Genomic DNA, 20,559 nt, shown 5'->3' with positions numbered 1-20,559 from the left:
CCAAAAAGGTGCAGTTTTTATTTTTTAAAAATCCCTTTGCTAGTTGTATGCCACCATCTAAACAGGTGCATCGAGAGCCAATTTAGGGCTCTATTGTGCCTTGAGGGCACAGCCTTACACTGGGGGTAGTGTGAAGCAAGCATGATACCTTTATTCTGGATCTCCACGGAGTGCAGGGGGAGCTACTACACCACCCTATTTCAGGGTGCAATGCACGCTGCACTTGTACGTAGATAGCTCTGCTGGCTAATTCCAGGCCTGGTCTTCTCCTCACCCCATTTTGCGGAGTCAAGAGTCCTGGAGCTCCTTTGCATGCAGCCAGGGGAAGGCTCTTCACACACTCCCATGTACCCACCCTGCTACTAGGCATAAAGTAGCCCGCAACTGAACACAAAATATAATGAGTTTTAGAAAGGATTAAGCTTGCACTCTTGCGTCTCCTCTTACCATGCAGCCAACAGGACACTGTTTGACTACATAGGCATTTACTACCTTCAGGCAAACTGGGCTGCCTAAAATGAGAATCAATTTGAAATGCCAACCTGCTTTTGAACAAAACCTTTTTCTATGGTTTGAACATAGCTGGTTCAGAGCACAGCCCAGTGGACGAAGAAAAACACATCTGTACATATCCTATTTCCTGCTGCCATCCTAGTGACTCCCAAGTAGATCCATGAAAGTCTTTATAGTTATAGCTGAAGAATATCCTCTGTCCTGAAATGATCAGAGGAGAGTGTATAATACAAAAACTTTCACATGAGTGTGGTTTTTTACACTGCTTATTAATGAAAGGTCCCAGAACTATTAGCTAACATCCATTGGAAAGGGAGGAACTTAGCATTCATTTTTTGATCTCACTGCACAGAATTTTTGTTAAGCTCCAGGAAATATGCAATAAAACTGAACAATATCTGACCAAATTTCTCAGGACACTTAGAAATGACCAGAAGCCAATTCATTTGTTCAGTTCAAATGACCATCATTTAGGCAGTGAAAAGGTAAAATCACCTCTTCCAAAGCAACTGAACTCCCCGATGAGTCAGAAAGGGTCTTATTTAGCAAGCACCATGGGTCAAACAGTGTTCTTGGATAAATGCCTGCAAAGGGAACTGTGCATGCAAATATAGCCCTATGACTGGGATTTACTCTCACCACAACCCCGAAGTGTGAGACACAGACACAGAGAACTGCGTTCAGAACTAATGGAAAAATCATTAAAGTAGCGAGAGGCAGACACACTATTGTTGGTGCCAGTGTTTGCTAACAACACAAAGCAAAGCTAAGTCAAGATTCCTTGTTACTGAAACACACTTTTCAAATGGAAGAAAGACTTGCACAGCAACATAGGAAACTTTGGTCTTGGCACAGTGCAATCCTTAATCCTCCTGCCGGTGTCAATGTATTACATGATGATTAGCTATTCAAACAAGACCAATTCCTAAACACTGGCATATGGAAGAGATCTGTATAAAATCGCTGGGGAAGTTTTCAGTTGCTGTCACATCACACTTACCTGCAATCCCTTGTAGCAGCCCACAGACATTAAAAATACTTTTTTTCATTATACTCTGCACACACATAGTAAAGACAGACACAAATGCCACAGCACAGAGAATCATGATCCCCACAGCTAGGAAAATAGCGGTAGCCTGCCAGAACCCACTGGCAATCTCATTAAAGTTCTCTGCATAGGGCCCACAAAGCGTGTCCCGTCTGGAAACCTGCATGTGGGAGATTCTGGTGCAACGTCCATAGATGCCTAAAGTTGGATGGTAAGGCGCCTGTGAGCCTCCTGTCCTGTTGTCCATATCTTCAGAGCTCACAGGCTTGGCTTTGCCAATTAGCCAATCTGCACTCATGAAAGCTATGAGCTCTGCAAAAGCCACGACAATACTCAGGAGTGTCCACAGCATTGAGCGACAAGTTACAATGACATGACACATATTGCTGTCCAGTGCTTATGGTCAGTGCAGTTTGAGAGTCTGAAACCCAAAACAAAGGGGAAAAAATTAAATTAAAAAAAGAGAAAATATCCACAAAAAATGCTGCTTCAGTTCTGCTCTTCTAGCTGTTTCACAATAGCAGGGAAGGAGAAGCAGTTAGCAGCCCAAAGTTTTGCAAGAAGTCCAGTCATTTGTTCTCAGTGTTTAGTTTCTCCTTTGGTTGCTGAGTACTGAAGTATGCGTTTCTGCTTTAATATTCATACTGGCACATGACATTACAATAGTGTGGGGGAGGGCCCAAGGACTGCCCACTGCTTTTACATCACACACCTAGAGGAGAGAAAGAAGATAAAAATGTTAGCAGAGAGGAAAAAAAGCTCGACTCTATCCCTGCAGCTTCAGAGAACAATCCAATGTTTTGCAAAGATCTAAATCAACATATGAAAGTTCTAACAAGGGCCTGTCAAATACAGCCTCCTGGAAACTTCCCAGCTTAGACTCAATGGAGTGATTAATCTCTTGCTGCACTGCTGTACTTACAATATCTGTTTTGTCCCATCCTACTTGCAGCTATTTGTCAAAAACTTTGATGCATCCGATGAAGTGAGCTGTAGCTCACGAAAGCTTACGCTCAAATAAATTTGTTAGTCTCTAAGGTGCCACAAGTACTCCTTTTCTTTTTTGCGAATACAGACTAACACGGCTGCTACTCTGAAACCTGTCAAAAACTTTATAAGCAAGGTCCCAGCAACTCCAAACATACCCAGCTACCGACAACCCACCCGTTGAAAGTACTAGCTTTTGGGAGTTATCCAGTAAAATGCTCACACTTGTTTAGGTAGTTTTTAGTAACTGCAATGTTAGAGTGCTGCCCTGTATTTAGTGCTGGGACTCAAACAGAATGACATTGGGTACCTCTGGGAATGAGAGAGGATACAAGCTCTTTCATGTCAGGATCATATTGGACAGTCTTGCAATGAATGAACAAGCCATTACCCTCTGATCCCACTGAGAGTTACCAAAAGAAACTACAGCATTTGCTCAAGAAACTCCCTGAAAAAGCACAAGAACAAATCCGCACAGACACACCCCTAGAACCCCAACCTGGGGTATTCTCTCTGCTACCCAAGATCCATAAACCTGGAAACCCTGGACGCCCAATCATCTCAGGCATTGGCACCCTGACAGCAGGATTGTCTGGCTATGTAGACTCCCTCCTCAGGCCCTACACTCCCAGCACTCCCAGCTATCTTTAAGACACCACTGACTTCCTGAGGAAACTACAATCCATCAGTGATCTTCCTAAAAACACCCTCCTGGCCACTATGTAGAAGATGTAGAAGCCCTCTACACCAACATTCCACACAAAGATGGACTACAAGCCGTCAGGAACAGTATCCCTGATAATGTCCTAGCTAACCTTGTGGCTGAACTTTGTGACTTTGTCCTCACCCATAACTATTTCACATTTGGGGACAATGTATACCTTCAAAATCAGCGGCACTGCGATGGGTACCTGCATGGCCTCACAGTATGCCAACATTTTTATGTCTGACTTAGAACAACGCTTCCTCAGCTCTCGTCCCCTAATGCCCCTACTCTACTTGCACTACATTGATGACATCTACATCATCTGGACCCATGGAAAAGAAGCCCTTGAGGAATTCCACCATGATTTCAACAATTTCCATCCCACCATCAACCTCAGCCTAGACCAGTCCACACAAGAGATCCACTTCCTGGACACTACGGTGCTAATAAGCGATGGTCACATAAACACCACCCTATATCGGAAACCTACTGACCACTATTCCTACCTACATGCCTCTAGCTTTCATCCAGATCATACCACACGATCCATTGTCTACAGCCAAGCGCTACGATATAACCGCATTTGCTCCAACCCCTCAGACAGAGACAAACACCTACAAGATCTCTATCATGCATTCCTACAACTACAATACCCACCTGCTGAAGTGAAGAAACAGATTGACAGAGCCAGAAGAGTACCCAGAAGTCACCTACTACAGGACAGGCCCAACCAAGAAAAGAACAGAACACCACTAGCCATCACCTTCAGCCCCCAACTAAAACCTCTCCAACGCATCATCAAGGATCTACAACCTATCCTGAAGGACGACCCATCACTCTCACAAATCTTGGGAGACAGGCCAGTCCTTGTTTACAGACAGCCCCCCAATCTGAAGCAAATACTCACCAGCAACCACACACCACACAACAGAACCACTAACCCAGGAACCTATCCTTGCAACAAAGCCCGTTGCCAGCTCTGGCTACATATCTATTCAGGGGACACCATCATAGGGCCTAATCACATCAGCCACACTATCAGAGGCTCGTTCACCTGCGCATCTACCAATGTGATATATGCCATCATGTGCCAGCAATGCCCCTCTGCCATGTACATTGGTCAAACTGGACAGTCTCTACGTAAAAGAATGAATGGACACAAATCACATGTCAAGAATTATAACATTCAAAAACCAGTTGGAGAACAAAAGCTTCAAAAACAGACTCCAACGAGAGACTGCTGAATTGGAATTAATTTGCAAACTGGATACAATTAACTTAGGCTTGAATAGAGACTGGGAATGGATGAGTCATTACACAAAGTAAAACTATTTCCCCATGTTATTTCTCCCCCCCACCCCACCCCCCACAGTTCCTCAGATATTCTTGTTAACTGCTGGAAATAGCCTATCTTGCTTGTCACCATGAAAGGTTTTCCTCCTTTCCCCCCCTGCTGCTGGTGATGGCTTATCTTAAGTGATCACTCTCCTTACAGTGTGTATGATAAACCCATTGTTTCATGTTCTCTGTGTGTGTATATCAATCTCCCCTCTGTTTTTTCCACCAAATGCATCCGATGAAGTGAGCAGTAGCTCACAAAAGCTTATGCTCTAATAAATTTGTTAGTCTCTAAGGTGCCACAAGTACTCCTTTTCTTTTTGCGAATACAGACTAACACGGCTGCTACTCTGAAATCTCATACTATTTCACTGAAACAGCTTCCTAGCTAGACTGCGGCCTACTGTTGCTGTTCCAGCTTACTTCTCAAAAAAGAGCAAAACAGAAGTGCAACTGGAAATAACCCACCCACTGGAACACATCAGATCTATAGAAACATATCACAGTTCCAAGATTTTGAAATAGTTCCGCAGAACTGATATTGCACAGTATTCTTAATTTTTGCTTTGCTTTAAGTGAGTAATAAAAAACAAGTCATAACATCCAACATACAAGTACATGGCATCTCATCCTCATTGATTAATGCTGAGAGTAGCAGACTTAGGTGATCCATGTTGCTGCAGAAGTTCTTACATATTCAGGAGCCCTGCTCACTGCCAAACACCTTACGGATCCAGAAATAGAGCTGTCAATGGACTGCAGACTCTCTCAGCACCCTCACTGCTCAATCTATCTGTTCTTTCCATCTCCCGCCGCAGTCTGGGACTGCACCACAGATATGCCAAACCACCCCTGCCTATTTGTGCTCCTTCCATGTCAGATGGCTGTCTACTCTTGTAGCTTTTCTACTCTCTATATAGCTGAGGTGGGATGAGTGTTGTTTTCATGGGAGTTGGTTGGACCAAATGTAGGTGGAAGGCAGTTTAGATTGGACCCTGAAGATCTTACATTGTGTAAAGGTGCATCAGAAACCTCAGTCCAAAACTGAACTTTGATGGTGAAAGAGGCCACAGAAAGCCCCCTTCTAGTCTCTGGTAACTCAGTCATTTGAAATGCAGTGCACTGTTACACTGCTCTATTTACAGACATCAATAGCTCGTAAGTTCTGGTTTGTTCATCTGAGAAAAATCTGTGGTGTCCAGCATCAGGGCTTGCATTTGGACTAAGAAGCTGTTGTGCAACTATTACAGTAAGGGCTTGTCTTCATGAGGAAGAGATTGCGAAATAAGATAGGGTGTGGAATTAAAACACACCAATCACTCTGCACTAACTCCTCATGTGGACACTTTTGTTCTGCATTAAGAATGCCTTCATGAGATTTATCCTAATCCTCCGGTCCACTTAATGCCCTTAAGGTAAAGTGCACAAAGGCACTCTTATGCAGAATAAGATTGTCCACCTGGGGAGCTACTGTGGAATAGCTATGGCAAACTTTTTGCCTGTGACAAGCCCAAAATCCACTTTGATAGTGTGTCCAAAAGCTATATTGAAAAAAATTAAAAACAGTAGCTAATGCAAATTCCAGAATTATACTGATTTTAATACCGACAAAATAATCACCTGGAGGTGACAACTGAGATTGCTGACACGCCCCCAATTTATATTCAAATTGCTTCCTTAAAATTAGAAATGGAGTAAAACATATGCCTCTTTACCTGCCCTGAATTATATTGGGGGGGGAAGGGAGGAGATGAGTAGGAAATGCACTGAAATTAGCTATTCAGAGATAAGAATCTACGATTTTTTAAAGTGTACTTAAAAATAAAATACTAATGGCCAACTGATCTTGAAGGGAAAAAGAATCTAGAACCCAAATGAATTCCTATCTGCCATTTATTAAAAGCAGAAAGCCACTGAATATTACTACTACTACCTGATATATGAAGATATGTGTCTATGTGATAGGGGACTCTTTATTGAGAAGAATAGACAGGCCTGTAATTAGAGCTGATCCAGAGAATAGAAGGGTGTGCTGTCTTCCAGGTACTAAGATACGGGATGTAGATCTGAGGTTGAAAAGGATCCTAAAGGGAGCGGGAAAGAATCCCCTAGTTATCCTTCATGTGGGAACAAATGATACGGCTAGATTCTCGCTGGAAGGTATTAAGGGAGACTATGCTAGGCTGGGGAAGACACTTAAGGAAATTGAGGCTCAGGTGATCTTTAGCAGGATCCTTCCTATTCCTAGAGAAGGGCAACAAAGGTGTGACAAGATTATGACTGTCAACAGATGGCTTAGGCAGTGGTGCTATAAGGAGGGCTTTGGGATGTATGGCCACCGGGAGGCATTCAGAGACAGAGGACAGTTCTCTCGGGATGGACTTCATCTGAGTAGGGAAGGAAATAGACTTCTAGGATCAAGGCTGGCACAACTGATAAAGAGAGCTTTAAACTAGGAATTAGGGGGAGATGGTTGGGAGATGTCCAGGTAATCTCCACGCCAGATTTTAGCATTGAGAGGGAAGACGACGAAGTAAGAAAGGATACAGCCGTGGGTAGGAGAATGTATAAGGACAGGTTTCAGAGTAGCAGCCGTGTTAGTCTGTATTCGCAAAAAGAAAAGGAGTACTTGTGGCACCTTAGAGACTAACAAATTTATTAGAGCATAAGCTTTCGTGAGCTACAGCTCACTTCATCGGATGCATTTGGTGGAAAAAACAGAGGAGAGATTTATATACACACACAGAGAACATGAAACAATGGGTTTATCATACACACTGCAAGGAGAGTGATCACTTAAGATAAGCCATCACCAGCAGCAGGGGGGGGAAAGGAGGAAAACCTTTCATGGTGACAAGCAAGGTAGGCTAATTCCAGCAGTTAACAAGAATATCAGAGGAACAATGGGGGGTGAGGTGGGGGGGAGAAATACCATGGGGAAATAGTTTTACTTCCTCCTTCCCCCCTCCCCCCCCCCCCCCCGCTGCTGGTGATGGCTTATCTTAAGTGATCACTCTCCTTACAGTGTGTATGATAAACCCATTGTTTCATGTTCTCTGTGTGTGTGTATATAAATCTCTCCTCTGTTTTTTCCACCAAATGCATCCGATGAAGTGAGCTGTAGCTCACGAAAGCTTATGCTCTAATAAATTTGTTAGTTTCTAAGGTGCCACAAGTACTCCTTTTCTTTTTGTATATAAGGAGCGAGGGCGGTGTGGATACTAGTCTAATAGGTTATACTGGCTGTAGAATGACTGTGCCTAATAGGGTACAAAATGTGAGCGAGGCCAAACAGCAAAAATTAAGATGTTTGTACACCAATGCGAGGAGCCTAGGTAACAAAATGGAGGAACTAGAGCTACTGGTGCAAGAAGTGAAACCAGATATTATAGGGATAACAGAAACATGGTGGAATAGTAGTCATGACTGGAGTACAGGTATTGAAGGGTATGTGCTGTTTAGGAAAGACAGAAACAAAGGTAAAGGTGGTGGAGTAGCATTGTATATCAATGATGAGGTAGAATGTAAAGAAATAAGAAGCGATGCAATGGATAAGACGGAGTCCGTCTGGGCAAAAATTACATTGGGGAAGATAACTAGTAAAGCCTCTCCTTCGATAGTGCTTGGGGTGTGCTATAGACCTCCGGGATCTAATTTGGATATGGATAGAGCCCTTTTTAATGTTTTTAATCAAGTAAATACTAATGGAAACTGCGTGATCATGGGAGACTAACTTCCCAGATATAGACTGGAGGACCAGTGCTAGTAATAATAATAGGGCTCAGATTTTCCTAGATGCGATAGCTGATGGATTCCTTCATCAAGTAGTTGCTGAACCAACTAGAGGGGATGCCATTTTAGATTTAATTTTGGTGAGTAGCGAGGACCTCATAGAAGAAATGGTTGTAGGGGACAATCTTGGCTCAAGTGATCATGAGCTAATTCAGTTCAAACTAAATGGAAGGATTAACAAAAATAAATCTGCAACTAGAGTTTGATTTCAAAAGGGCTGACTTTCAAAAATTAAGGAAATTAGTTAGGGAAGTGGATTGGACTGCAGAACTTATGGATCTAAAGGTAGAGGAGGCCTGGGATTACTTTAAATCAAAGCTGCAGAAGCTATCGGAAGCCTGTATCCCAAGAAAGGGGAAAAAATTTATAGGAAGGAGTTGTAGACCAAGCTGGATGAGGAAGCATCTTAGAGAGGTGATTAAGAAGAAGCAGAAAGCATACAGGGAGTGGAAGATGGGAGGGATCAGCAAGGAAAGCTACCTAATTGAGGTCAGAACATGTAGGGATAAAGTGAGTCAGGCTAAAAGGCGAGTAGAGTTGGACCTTGCAAAGGGAATTAAAACCAATAGTAAAAGGTTCTATAGCCATATAAATAAGAAGAAAACTAAGAAAGAAGAAGTGGGGCCGCTAAACACTGAGGATGGAGTGGAGGTTAAGGATAATCTAGGCATGGCCCAATATCTAAACAAATACTGTGCCTCAGTCTTTAATCAGGCTAAAGAGGATCTTACGGATAATGGTAGCATGACAAATGGGAATGAGGATATGGAGGTAGATATTACCATATCTGAGGTAGAAGCAAAACTGAAACAGCTTAATGGGACTAAATTGGGGGGCCCAGATAATCTTCATCCAAGAATATTAAAGGAATTGGCACCTGAAATTGCAAGCCCATTAGCAAGAATTTTTAATGAATCTGTAAACTCAGGAGTAGTACCAAATGATTGGAGAATTGCTAATATAGTTCCTATTTTTAAGAAAGGAAAAAAAAGTGATCCAGGTAACTACAGGCCAGTTAGTTTGACATCTGTAGTATGCAAGGTCCTGGAAAAAATTTTGAAGGAGAAATTAGTTAAGGACATTGAAGTCAATGGTAAATGGGACAAAATACAACATGGTTTTACAAAAGGTAGATCGTGCCAAACCAACCTAATCTCCTTTTTTGAAAAAGTAACAGATTTTTTAGATAGAGGAAACGCAGAGGATCTAATTTACCTAGATTTCAGTAAGGCATTTGATACCATGCCACATGGGGAATTATTAGTTAAATTGGAGAAGATGGGGATCAATATGAACATCAAAAGGTGGATAAGGAATTGGTTAAAGGGGAGACTGCAACGGGTCCTACTGAAAGGCGAACTGTCAAGTTGGACGGAGATTACCAGTGGAGTTCCTCAGGGATCGGTTTTGGGACCAATCTTTTTATTACTGACCTTGGCACAAAAAGTGGGAGTGTGCTAATAAAGTTTGCAGACGATACAAAGCTGGGAGGTATTGCCAATTCAGAGAAGGATCGGGATATTATACAGGAGGATCTGGATGACCTTGTAAACTGGAGTAATAGTAATAGGATGAAATTTAATAGTGAGAAGTGTAAGGTTTTGCATTTAGGGATTAATAACAAGAATTTTAGTTACAAGTTGGGGATGCATCAATTAGAAGTAACGGAAGAGGAGAAGGACCTTGGAGTATTGGTTGATCATAGGATGACTATGAGCTGCCAATGTGATATGGCTGTGAAAAAAGCTAATGCGGTTTTGGGATACATCAGGAGAGGCATTTCCAGTAGGGATAAGGAGGTTTTAGTACCATTATACAAGGCACTGGTGAGATCTCACCTACAATACTGTGTGCAGTTCTGGTCTCCCATGTTTAAAAAGGATGAATTCAAACTGGAGTAGGTACAGAGAAGGGCTACTAGGATGATCCGAGGAATGGAAAACTTGTCTTATGAAAGGAGACTTAAGGAGCTTGGCTTGTTTAGCCTACCTAAAAGAAGGTTGATGGGAGATATGATTGCCCTCTATGAATATATCAGAGGGATAAATACAGGAGAGGGAGAGGAATTATTTCAGCTTAGCACCAATGTGGACACAAGAACAAATGGGTATAAACTGGCTACCAGGAAGTTTAGACTTGAAATTAGACGAAGGTTTCTAACCATCAGAGGAGTGAAGTTTTGGAATAGCCTTCCAAGGGAAGCAGTGGGGGCAAAAGATCTATCTGGTTTTAAGATTCTACTCGATAAGTTTATGGAGGAGATGGTATGATGGGATAATGGGATTTTGGTAAGTAATTGATCTTTAAATATTCAGGGTAAATAGGCCTAATCCCCTGAGATGGGGTATTAGATGGATGGGATCTGAGTTACCCAAGAAAGAATTTTCTGTAGCATCTGGCTGGTGAATCTTGCCCATATGCTCAGGGATTAGCTGATCGCCATATTTGGGGTTGGGAAGGAATTTTCCTCCAGGGCAGATTGGAGGTGCCCTGGAGGTTTTTCGCCTTCCTCTGTAGCATGGAGCATGGGTGACTTGAGGGAGGCTTCTCTGCTCCTTGAAGTCTTAAAACCATGATTTAAGGACTTCAATAGCTCAGACATAGGTGAGGTTTTTCGTAGGAGTGGGTGGGTGAGATTCTGTGGCCTGCGCTGTGCAGGAGGTCAGACTAGATGATCAGAATGGTCCCTTCTGACCTTAGTGTCTATGAATCTAAGATCAGAGAGTGCCACAAAGACATTCCTATTTCCTTTGTCTCAAAACTTTACTAACGGAACATGTGGTTTGAAAGTGAAATGGGGCCTTTATTTAATGTAAGTCCTTTGAGACCAGTAGTGAAATCCTGGCTCTTCTGAAGTCTATGGGAAACTCCACTTGCTTCAATGGGTCCAGGATTTTACCCCAAGAATTTGGATTTCTCCTCCTCCAATGTAAGTGGGTGTCTCACAGCACTCTGTTCTTGGTGAGCGCCTCTTCTCAATCTACAGTTGTAGATGTACCCAAATAACCTCATACACATACTTTGTTTCAACAATCATTGTCATGTGATGAGACTCAAATCAGTATCTCACTCAGTCCAGTCCCACAACTCAGCCTGTTTCTCTGTTTCGCAGACTGTTGCTGACATCATTTCCTGGATGTTTTCCCAACATTTTACATTAACATAGCTAAAACTAAACTTTGTATTTTTTCCACCCAAAACCTCTCCATTACAACTGCAAAAAAGGCATCTGCTCCTCTGGTAATTAGGTCACTCATATACATTGCTGTATGAGGTAAATTACTAAAATGCAACTTGATACATTTTCTTATTAAAACTTGGCAATTACAAAATCTTTCACTGTAACTACAAAGTATATTATAACAATAATTCAGTTCACTACCTGACTCTCAAAAGGGAGGAAAAAAAAAACAGTGAAGTTTTCAGGCAGGCTGATGTGCTTTTAACTCGAATACACCCTTTGTAATAACATACAGTGAGAGATGATACACTAGTCTGCCAAAAAAAAGTGAATTCTCTCAGTATTTCTATTTTAAATAATTATTGGAATGCAGGGAAAGTCCACTGTAACAATACATTTTTTCTGATGTCGCCTGTGCTCTGAAGTAAGAGTTTAATGGAGAAATTGTCTTCTTAACATGAGTGATTAATGCAATAAAATACTGTTTACAAAAAGTTAGAGATTGAGGTTCACATTTACTTTACTAGCTGGAGATTTCATGTGAATGTTGGAAGGAAAAGCCATTTAAAAATGTATGATTTGTCACATATAGCACACAGATAACAGAATTTGCCTGTAATAATAAAGTCAGAAGCAGTTTCCCAGTTTTCAGAAAACAAAAAAACATCAAATACAACAGTTTGATAATGATTCTGTGACTCAGTTTTCCCAGAGATGTCATGGTGTTAGCAAAAGTGGCTCCCTCAGAGGTGAGATCATGAGTTTTCAACTCTTAGAGGATTATTCATCAGAATTTCTGCATCCCTAAAGTAAATTAGCAATATTTCATATGTAATTTATGACAAGTTAATAAAAGCTCTCCAGGAGCTATGATTCAAGAAAGCAGAGTAACCTCTAAATTATTCCTTCACAATTCAAATCTTCCCCAAATAAATAATGTTCTGTTTTCCAATTATATGCATTACTAAAACAAGCATCATGGTTGTACGCGAGTACTTTTACATAAATTAATTCTTGTATAAGGGATGCCCCAAATGGGAGCACAGCTTTCCCACATCTCCTTTAAATGAGAACAGGGAAAAAACCCACATGTTAACACAGTTTTTTTTTTCATGAATATGTACAGCATAATAGGGATATAGAAATTGCCGTATCAGATCAGCCAGGCCATCCAGAGGGTGAGAGTGGAAAAGGGACAGATTGCTCTTGGCTCTTGTTTGAGAATGCCCCCAAACAAAGTGGCATTGTGACTTGGTATATGGGGTTGCAGCATCACTCAGGTCCGGCCCAGGGGCTCATCCATCACAAAGGAGGGGTGGTTAAGCCAAATCTGAGCGAGTGTCATTGCAACTGGCGGATAGGGCCACAGCGCCATTTAGGTATGGCCTGGCTATCTGCCCCTCCACCATGAGAGGAGCCAGGCCCAGCCTCCTAGGAGCTGCAGGGTGAGTGTGGGGAGGGCTCGCTCTCCAATCCCTTTCCACCCCCTGGCTTCCTCTCAATGTTGTGGTTTTTTTGGGGTTTTTTTGGGAAAGAGGGAGGGGGGGCTCATTTTCAGATTTTGCCCCAAGCTTTCAAAAACCTCTATTCAGCCCTGCAGATTAGACCCTGTTTCTACCATTAGCCTGTTCTGGATGTTTGAGAAGAAGGTGCAAGAAACTTTGCAGTGTACAATAATGGAATAACCCATTCACAGAGAAAGTTTCTTCCTTACTCTTATTATTTAGTAGTTGGCTTATGTCCTGAAGCATGTGAGTTTATATCCCTTATAAACAAAAATCCTATCTAGTGGAACTGTGGATGTTTTCTTTATGCAAATAAATGTTTAAGCATTTTTAATCCTCCTAACCACTTAGCTTGAATTATAAATTGGGATGATTGTCGCAAACAAATGATACACTGTTAAAAAAAATATTCATTTCCCTTTATCAGTTGTAAATTTGTTGCCTTTCATTTGTATTGAATGTTCTAATATTAGAAGAAAAAGTGAACAGCACTACCAAGTTTACCTTCTCCATACCATTCATTATTTGTATACCTCTATCATGTTCCCTCCTATTTGCATCCTGTGTAAAAATAAGCACTCCTATGCTTAAATTTCCCTTCATGGAGAAATTTTTTCCATGACTCAAATCATTTTCATGCCAGTCTCTGAACTCCCTCTATATCTGCTACATCCTTTTTTGAGAGAGGGTGATCAGAACTCCCTGTTCAGCAAGCATTAGCACAACTCATACAGAAAGTAGGTTTCATTTGGTTTGGAAAAATGATCTTTTGTTCATGTTACTTGCCATATGGACAATTCAAATCCAATTTAAGCAAAGTCTATTGCAGATGTTCTGTAATCACTCATCCCTGAGATCCATACAGCATTCAGAAATGGCAGTAACTATACAATGTCACTAATGTTCAGGGTAACAACAGTTTGATTACTATTTTATCAGACATAAAATGAATTACCCCAAATTATCACTCATAAATCACTTCTTTAAGACATTCCACCTTTTATGGCCAGACACTATGCACAGGGCTTGTCTATGTGTGAGTGTTATATACACTATCAGGTGATTTCTAAAATACACTAACATGTTGCAGATTAATTGGTCCCTGTAGACAAGGGGTGGGCAAACTTTTTGGCCCTAGCGCCACATCTGGGTATAGACACTGTATGGCGGGCTATGAATGCTCACAAAATTGGGGGTTTGGGTGGGGGAGAGGGTGAGGGCTGGGGGTATAGGCTTTGGGGTGAGACTGGGAGCTGCAGGGGAGGCACTTGGGGCGGGAGCAGCGTGCGGAGCCCCCTGGCTGCCCCTATACATAGGAGCCAGAGAGGGGACATGCCGCTGCTTCCAGGAGCAGCGTGGAGCGGGGCAAGCCCCAAACCCTGCTCCCCGGCAGGAGCTCGAGGGCTAGATTAAAATTCTGGAGGGCTGGATGTGGCCCCTGGGCCATAGTTTGCCTACCCCTGCTATATACCTTGCTGATGAGCACCAGAGATTCCCTAGAGTACTATAATGTAGTACAGCACTACATTAAAGCACATTAGGGAACCTTTAGTGTGCTTCAGCAGAGTTTACATAGACTAATTAATGTGCAACACATTAGAAATCACACCCCCGTAGTGCATATTAGCCCACTGTGTAGGCAAGCACTAAGTTACACTAACACAGAGCAAAGTGAGCTCCAATGTCTAAGTAGGGGAACCCAGCTACTTCCCCTTTTTTGTTTTTAATCAGAAAAAAACATTTTTAAAGTGAATTCTTAATGCAAAATGTTCTTAAATGCAAAGAAGATAAATAAAACTAAATGTTCTTTCCACTTATCTGCATTAGAGAAGTGTACTCTCCTCCATTTTGCATATTTGTGCAAAAATAAATTAAAGTTGGAGATAGATCCAAATTATAACATTTGAAGCCAGGGCTTGATCTTAAATTCAGACGTGTTCAGTCGCAGGTTTTTGGTTTGGCCCATCACAGAGAGGAGAAGAAGAGTTGCAAAGTTCTGATCTGAGTCAGCTGCATACTGTTGTTGCTTATTAAAAAAGAAAAGAAAAAAAAAAAGCCCTGAAAGCAAGACATTAGAACAACAAGGTGAGACCCCTGCAACTACGTTCTAGAATGATTTTATGGCCAGTTCTACATTATCTCCTTGTACTTTTGAATCCCATTAACTGAAGCTAGAAGGCTCCCACCAAATTGTAGAATTGAGCTTCCCCACATACCCATTCTGTCAGCTTGAGAAGGAAAATAAATCATCTTTAGAAAAGTGGCTTTTGGCTCAGTTTAAACAAACAGCCTAATGGAAGGCCACACACAAAGCTGAAACAGCAGTCCCAATGTATGAAACAACTGCAGGCACAATTAGATCTTTTCGTCTTATGTTTGGTACAGTCCAAAACAATGCCACGCAGAGGAGTTCCTATACCGTTTGTTTACAAAATATAAGTTCGAGAATCATACAATCTAAAATGAGCAGATCCTTTAAGGGTCTTGGCTCTAGTTTTCCTGAAATAATATTAATTAATGGCATCACAACTTTCCGTGAAACATTTGAACTATGACAATGAAAGTAGCTTCTATTTATTTTGGTGCTTTCAAACATACTATTTAAACAAACAACAACAAAACCTCAGATTGAGCGATTTTGCACAGGCCCCACCCAGGTCTTTGTGAGATCACAATTTACACATGTTCAGTATAATAGGGTCTACTGGGCAAGTGAGTTGATCGCTGTGCTATTCACTTTTGCTGGGCTTAGCCAGAGTAAATGAGCCATCGATCAAATGAGTGCTCCCTGCTGTCTGAGGCAGAAGGGGGAGCACTCACAGGAAGAATGATGTAAGAGGAAAATAGAGAATTTTGTTTCTAGGTGGGGTTCAGAAGAAAATAACCCCACCATCCCAGGAACTAAGAATGAGAAAGGGAGAAATCTCCTTCCACACAGTCACAATGTGAGAGGCATGAGGAAGGAGAAAATGAGATATTTTCTCCTCCTATTTCAGGCCCTTCGAAGTATGCCAAGTAATCTTCTAAAAAGACCTGCAAGCCCATCTCATGCGCCTCATATGTCAAGCAACATGCTGCTTAGGGTATCAGGCACACCATTACTGAAGTGATAGCCATGGATACCAACTCATTATGTTAAAAGTGTGTCCCTATTTTTCTCCACAGCTATCTGTATTTATAGCTTTGTACTGTTGGAAGGGATGCATACACCACATTCCGCTGCAACAGGAAAGCTGAAATGAAGACCAATATCAAAGTTAAGTAAACATCCAAGAGTGAGCTTTCAGAAAAATGTTAATGCCATTAGTTCTTATTAAAAAGAACAGGAGTACTTGTGACACCTTGGAGACTAACAAATTTATTGGAGCATAAGCTTTCATGGGCTACAGCTCACTTCATTGGATGCATAGAATGGAACATATAGTAAGAAGAAATATATATACATACAGATAAGTTGGACGTTGCCATACAAACTGTGAGAGGCTAATTAGTTAAGATGAGCTATTATCAGCAGGAGAAAAAAAAATAACTTTTGTAGTGATAATCAAGATGGCCCATTTAGACACTTGACAAGAAGGTGTGAGGATACTTAACATGGGGAATAGATTCAATATGTATAATGACCCAGCTACTCCCAGTCTCTATTCAAACCCAAGTTAATGGTATCTAGTTTGCATATTAATTCAAGCTCAGCGGTTTCTTGTTGGAATCTGTTTTTGAAGCTTTTCTGTTGTTCTTTTTAATTGCCACCCTTAAATCTTTTACTGAGTGGCCAGAGAGGTTGAAGTGTTCTCCTACCGGTTTTTGAATGTTATGATTCCTGATGTCAGATTTGTGTCCATTTATTCTTTTGTATAGAGACTGTCTGGTATGGCCAATGTACATGGCAGAGGGGCATTGCTGGCACATGATGGCATATATCACATTGGTAGATGTGCAGGTGAACGAGCCCCTGATGGCGTGGCTAATGTGATTAGGTCCTATGATGGTGTCACTTGAATAAATATGCGGACAGAGTTGGCATCAGGCTTTGTTTCAAGGATAGGTTCCTGGGTTAGTGTTTTTGTGTGTGGTTGCTGGAGAGTATTTGCTTCTGGTTGGGGGGCTGTCTGTAAGCGAGGACTGATCTGTCTCCCAAGATCTGTGAGAGTGAGGGATCATTTTTCAGGATAGGTTGTAAATCTCTGATGATGCGCTGGAGAGGTTTTAGTTGGGCTGAAGGTGACAGCTAGCGGCGTTCTGTTATATTCTTTGTTGGGCCTGTCCTGTAGTAGGTGACTTCTGGGTACTCTTCTGGCTCTGTCAATCTGTTTTTTCACTTCAGCAGGTGGGTATTGTAGTTTTAAGAATGCTTGATAGAGATCTTGTAGGTGTGTGTCTTACTAAAGCTCATGTAGGGCTATTCTTGCAGTTACAGATCCATGATAGGATGTGCATTCTTAACAGCAAAATGAAGCTTACTCAGGAAGAGTAAAAGGGAAGGCCAGTTTCACATCTGCAATTTTTAGACAGCATCCTTCAGGCAGGCATCACAAAATACTTAACAGTCTCTTATAATATAATGAAAAGAGAAAGGTTTTAAGCTGAGGTGTAGTAAGTTGGTTGGAGAGAGCTCCAAACAGACAGGACAGCAAAAAAGGAGTGATCCCAGTAGACTTTATTCCCATTATTCCCCACTAAAATAATATTGCATATGAGCAATATCACTTGTTACTTACAGACCAAAAACAACAAAGTGTAAATTGCATTTTATATGTTCAGTTAAAAATCCCTTCTATCAGCTATATATTTATTATTGCTGCAAACTTGCATCATTGTGATATGCTGTTAAACAGTTGCATATTCTACCCAAACAGCTGCATCTTAGTGGTAAGGGAGGCAATGCCAAAATACAGTATGTAATATCTATAAAGTGTTTTGGCATGAAAAACATGGTATAAAGCTAAGATATGAAATATTACAAATTCACATTTTGCAAAAAATTGTTAAAACCCAGATGAGTTTCTTTAGCTGATTTCACATTTCCTTTTGTTCCATTTTTATCTCACCCTATTTATTTCAGCTTTTTTCTTGTCAAAAATACAGCTTGCAGATGTGAGACCTTAAAGTGCATGCCATTTGTGTGCCCAAATTACCTATGTGCCAAAGGGCAAGAGAAAGAGTTGACAGAGAATATTGTGCTGAGGTTATTTCATAAGGCTACTGATGGAACCCCTGTTCACTCCATCTTGTAAATTCACATTTCCTGGTACTCTGATAAAGATGTCCAAAGTACATGTGGACTTGCTTCCATCATAGCACAAATTATAATAAATGCTCAGAAAACTGATGTCCATTTCAACTGCTCTGTTATTCCACAGATAAAAGGTGAATCCTGACCCAATTAAAATCAATGGGAGTTTTGCCATTCACTTTAATGGGGCCAGGATTTCACCCCAAATCCCTTAAAGTGCAACACACACAGGATTCTCAAGCTATAGTAGGTTTAAAAAAAATAGGGATTAATTTCCCTCTTTCCTCACTTAAGACAAATGTTGCATATTCTTGCGCTTTAGTCAAGCTAACCAAGATTTTCAACATCTCCAAATCAGGGTTGCAAATTTTCAATCAGGAGATTTGTTCCATTACTCTTTATTTATTGACTTTTGGAATTCCTTAACTCTACAGCTATTACATTATGTTTTGAAAACTTATTCAAGATCTTCCATAATTCCAACATTTATTAAAATGTATGAAGAAAGAAAAGCCACGGTGTAGTATTTCTATTGTTTGTATTTCAAGAGAAAATTACAAATCACATAAAAAGTCATCACTGCAGGGAACAATCTTGGCCACAACTACTGAGATAGCCTAACTGTTCAGGAATTTACCAACTGGGAGTGGAATCATGAGCTTGCTTGCTTTCATTCTGTATGAAGTCACTAAAGTCTCAAGATTCCCAACTGAAGCCCAGTCGCTGTTTGTCTCTACACCACCTCATCTGCAAGACAGATCCAAATACTCATTCTTTGTAATTAGCATGAACTTCTTGTAATGCCTTTCATTAAATACTCTAATTAAGACTTCTATCGCAAAAAATGTATGGGGGAGGACGTACAGTTTGAAACACTACAATTTGTTAGCAAACATTAACCTGCTGTTTCCTGATTGAAGATTTTCACCTTAAAGAAAAGAAGGCAAGGGGTCTGACTGAGTACATTTGAAATAATGAATTATGCCTAAATGCTTTGCAGAATCAGTCTGGCAAATACTTAATTGTGCTTTTTGTTATAAAAAGCAAGTTACTCTCATATGATCAGTGACGGATTTGGAGATGCTCTGTAATAATTAATGAATACAGTATGTCGACCTGGTTATTGGGATGTTTACTGCAGGAACATACTGGCTTTGTTTAATAAAGGCTCTTGGGGAAAAACAAGCAAGAACAGAAACAATAGATCAAGATAAGCCACTTATCAGCAAACACTTGAGAGCTGTTAAGAGACAGTGCCAAGATTGGAAAAGGTTCGCAAATAGAGAAGATCAAAAGGAACACACTCTCAAGAGAGAGGAGTCATTGTTCAGGGGAACCAGGCTGAGATGCACCTACCCACTGTGGTATCTGTAGAAGTTAGGCCTATCTAGATTACTATCAAGGGTTGGTAAACCCTTACATAAGATACACATGCATGTAGATTGTTTTAAAATCCTCTCTCTCTCTAAATGCTTCAGTTCATATTGTTAAACGATTTTTTGATTTTAAGAAGGCTGTCTGGTCTCTGTATACCATTGGACACAGACTCCCACAGAGAAGAACCACAGGTGCCAGAACTCGGTCCACCAGCTGGGTAAAACATGGTTTATACACAGGATACTATAGCCCCAGGCCCAAACTAAGAGTGGTAGAATTATGGAATTCTACCCCTCATAGGTGTAAACGCATGAAGCCTGAGACCTGAAGAGATGCAGTCTGAGAAACCAGAAAGGGGCAGCCCAGTAATCATGACAATCATATTTTCATCAAACATTATTTATTGTATACATCTGTACACAAATAACTTATTACCTCTTATTCCTCCCACTAGCTATCAAGCCATACTATATGTGCCTGCTAATATTTTTTTCCCCCATTCAGCATGCTTAACATTACCTCAAACACTTTCTTTAATAATCCATAGAACACTGACAAGGAAGCACTTTCTCTTTACTTGAATCTGAACAAAAAACAACAGTACTGTAAACTAGCCTACTAAGGGATAACTAAAACACTCTGTGACCCTGGGAGATGAAGAAACTGACGAAGTTTCTAAACATTTGTATAATGAACTACCATACCGTTTGAAACAGACATTTTGGAATATGTTTACTTAAAAAAAAGAAAGGTAGTTGAATGAAAATGAAAAATCCCCTTAAAAAAAAAGTCAAGCCAGATAAGCAACTCAGCACAATACCATGTAGGAGCTGTTTATACGATGGGAACATCTTTCCTGAGCACCTGCTGACTATCATT

General features: G+C 40.9%; 1 protein-coding gene across 8 annotated transcripts in view; it reads right to left on the bottom strand.

Moving 5' to 3' along the window:
* The window catches only part of LHFPL2 (LHFPL tetraspan subfamily member 2), a 194,724-nt gene that overhangs the window by 26,870 nt on the left and 147,295 nt on the right, over positions 1–20,559 (bottom strand). For all 8 annotated transcript variants that reach the window (XM_038401306.2, XM_038401312.2, XM_043515308.1 and 5 more), the window contains one exon: positions 1,514–2,273. In XM_038401306.2, coding sequence (XP_038257234.1) covers positions 1,514–1,943 — 430 coding nt within the window. In that variant the 5' untranslated portion in view covers positions 1,944–2,273. The remainder of the gene's footprint in view (positions 1–1,513; positions 2,274–20,559) is intronic.

Source organism: Dermochelys coriacea, chromosome 5 (assembly GCF_009764565.3).
Source record: "Dermochelys coriacea isolate rDerCor1 chromosome 5, rDerCor1.pri.v4, whole genome shotgun sequence".
Lineage (NCBI taxonomy): Eukaryota > Metazoa > Chordata > Testudines > Dermochelyidae > Dermochelys > Dermochelys coriacea.
The sequence above is the reverse complement of the archived record's forward strand: the minus strand, read 5'-3'. Positions and strand labels throughout refer to the sequence as shown.